The sequence below is a fragment of the Lathyrus oleraceus genome, chromosome 6 (genome assembly GCF_024323335.1).
Source record: "Lathyrus oleraceus cultivar Zhongwan6 chromosome 6, CAAS_Psat_ZW6_1.0, whole genome shotgun sequence".
In the NCBI taxonomy this organism is placed as follows: Eukaryota; Viridiplantae; Streptophyta; class Magnoliopsida; order Fabales; family Fabaceae; genus Lathyrus; species Lathyrus oleraceus.
Genome location: NC_066584.1, coordinates 380,764,788 through 380,767,091, shown reverse-complemented (window position 1 = coordinate 380,767,091; position 2,304 = coordinate 380,764,788). Strand labels below are relative to the sequence as shown.

General features: G+C 39.8%; 1 protein-coding gene across 1 annotated transcript; it reads right to left on the bottom strand.

Moving 5' to 3' along the window:
• Positions 1-743: 743 nt before the first annotated feature.
• LOC127095756 (uncharacterized) lies at positions 744-1,973 on the bottom strand. The gene is made up of 3 exons (XM_051034401.1): positions 1,669-1,973; positions 1,090-1,560; positions 744-1,008 (listed from the first exon to the last, which is right to left on the bottom strand). Exons 1-3 carry the CDS (start codon positions 1,971-1,973, stop codon positions 744-746), a joined length of 1,041 nt encoding a protein of 346 aa, XP_050890358.1.
• Between the last annotated feature and the right edge of the window lie 331 nt (positions 1,974-2,304).

Below are 2,304 nucleotides of genomic sequence, written 5' to 3'. Positions count from 1 at the left end.
CTCTGGTTTTCCAAAACTTGTCGAATTGGGTTACTTGCAGGATCAACCACACAAATCCTAGGACATGTGCAAATCTAAATAACTTTGTAAATCTCTAGAACAACTTTTGTACCTTTCATTTGGCTTATCAAGTTTTTATGTCGAAAGGTGTCGATTAAAAAATGTTTAAATAGATGTAAATTTGACAAGATAAGATAAATGGCAGAAAATAACCGACGAAACATAAAGTGTCGAAAGACGAAATGCAGAAAGATAATTGACTAGTAGATGTAAAGAGAAATTGGTAAAGAACTTTAGACTTTATAAAATAAAACTTTGAAAGAATTGGTGTTTGTTTACACATACATGTTCCAAATATGACTCTTTTCTCTCACACGGGTACTTTGAGTATTTGCAGGAATTTTGTACAAGTAATTTTTCACACCCTTTTCTGATAACAACTACCCTATTTATATACAAACAAAATAACTGCTACTAACGAACAAATCCTAAAACTGTGACACTTGACTTTCTTCCTTTCGCCAGATGCTTCCACACGTCTTCTGCCAAACGTCATAACTCTTTTGAATTTGAAATTACACTTTACATCGAAATGACGTCTCTCTCCAGACTCTGTCGAATTGTTTAAATACTATAGCATCACCCATGTTTGTCAAAGACGTTTTTCCATCTGCAACTATCCTATCGAAATGTCGAACCATCATTTTATCGAAAGAACCATTTTGTATACTAATCTCATGGTGTCAAAAACGCATGTATACACATCGATACAGGAAATCTACCAAGTCTTCATCAGCCCTTGGGTAAACTTCAGCTATATCAACATCTGGGCTTTCCCCGGTTTGCTTCAGCATGTCGGCCTCATCGTATTCGGTGATCTCGACCATGTTGATCTTGACTGGCTCCACAAATAGGGCTTCCTCCTGGTGGAGAGGATCAGCGTCGATCTTCATTCTGCGGCCAGCAAACTTCAGCATGCCTTCTTGAATCGCTTTCTGAACCAGATCCCTGAAAAGGTAACAATTAGAGGTATTATGACCAAGATAGTTATGATACTTACAAAAACCTCTTTTCTGTCTTTGTTCTAACGGTGGTATTTTAGTACCAGGTGGTACCACCATTTGGCCATCTTTGAACAACAGGTCAAAAATTTCCTCACACTTTGTCACATCAAAAGTGTAAGTTTTCGCAGGGAATTTTGGATTGTTTTTTACAGGATTTTTTCCTTGCGCAGGAAGTAATGATCGACACTCGTAGGCCGACCCTGGCTTTAACTCAGCCATGTCGATTTCTAAATCGGTCGATGAAGCATAATCAGCCTCATATATTGGGTCTGTTGCGTCGTAGTCGACAAACGCTACTTTTTCTTTCTTAGACTTATTGTGTCTAACTTTTTCTAACCTTAGCCGTTCGAGATGTCGAACTCTATCGGCCAATTGTGACATACTTTTCACAAAGGTTGGGTCTATTTTCTTCCTAATGGAATAATCTAACCCCCCTGCAACCATCTGAACAAGCTCATGTTCTGGCACTTGCGTGAAACATCTAGCCTTTAATGACCTAAATCGATTCAGATAATCTTCGATGCTCTCAGCAAACCTTCTCTTGATACTAGACAATTCTGCCAAACTAATTTTGGAGTGTCCTTCGTAAAACTGTTCATGGAACTTCTTTTCTAATTTGGCCCATGAATCAATTGAACTTGAGGCCAAAGAAGTAAACCATGTGAAGGCAGCCTTAGTCAGAGAAGAGGGAAAGTTTTTTACTCTTAAACATTCATTATTAGCTAGATCTCCTGACTCTGTTAGATATCTGGCAACATGCTCTATTGTCGGTTCACCAGATTCTCTCCCAAATTTAGTGTACTTAGGCACCTTCATTCCCCTTGGCGCCTCGGCTTGGAGAATAAATTCAGCCAACGGGGAGGCGTATAGTGGCCTTTGCAACGTGGCACCCATACCATTTCTAGCCATAATCCTTTCGACAATAGTTGTCAAATTATTTTCCACTGCTAAGTCTTCTTGTCGATGTTGATCGACAATTTGATCAGCATCCTGGTGTCGGTCAAACAGTACCATTTGGTTACGTCCTGCGACTCCTGATTCAACACCTTGATTTTGAAGGGGTCTAAGGATTTGTCCTTCGTGAACTGTCTCATCTTCTTCCGCCCCTATCTCCATCTGAACAGGAACATTTTGCCTAACCACTTGTGCCATCTATCGAGCCAGTGCCCCCAGGAAATTACACAAGCGTGTCAGTTGATTTACCACCTGCCTATTTTTTCCAGCAGATTCTTGTATAACT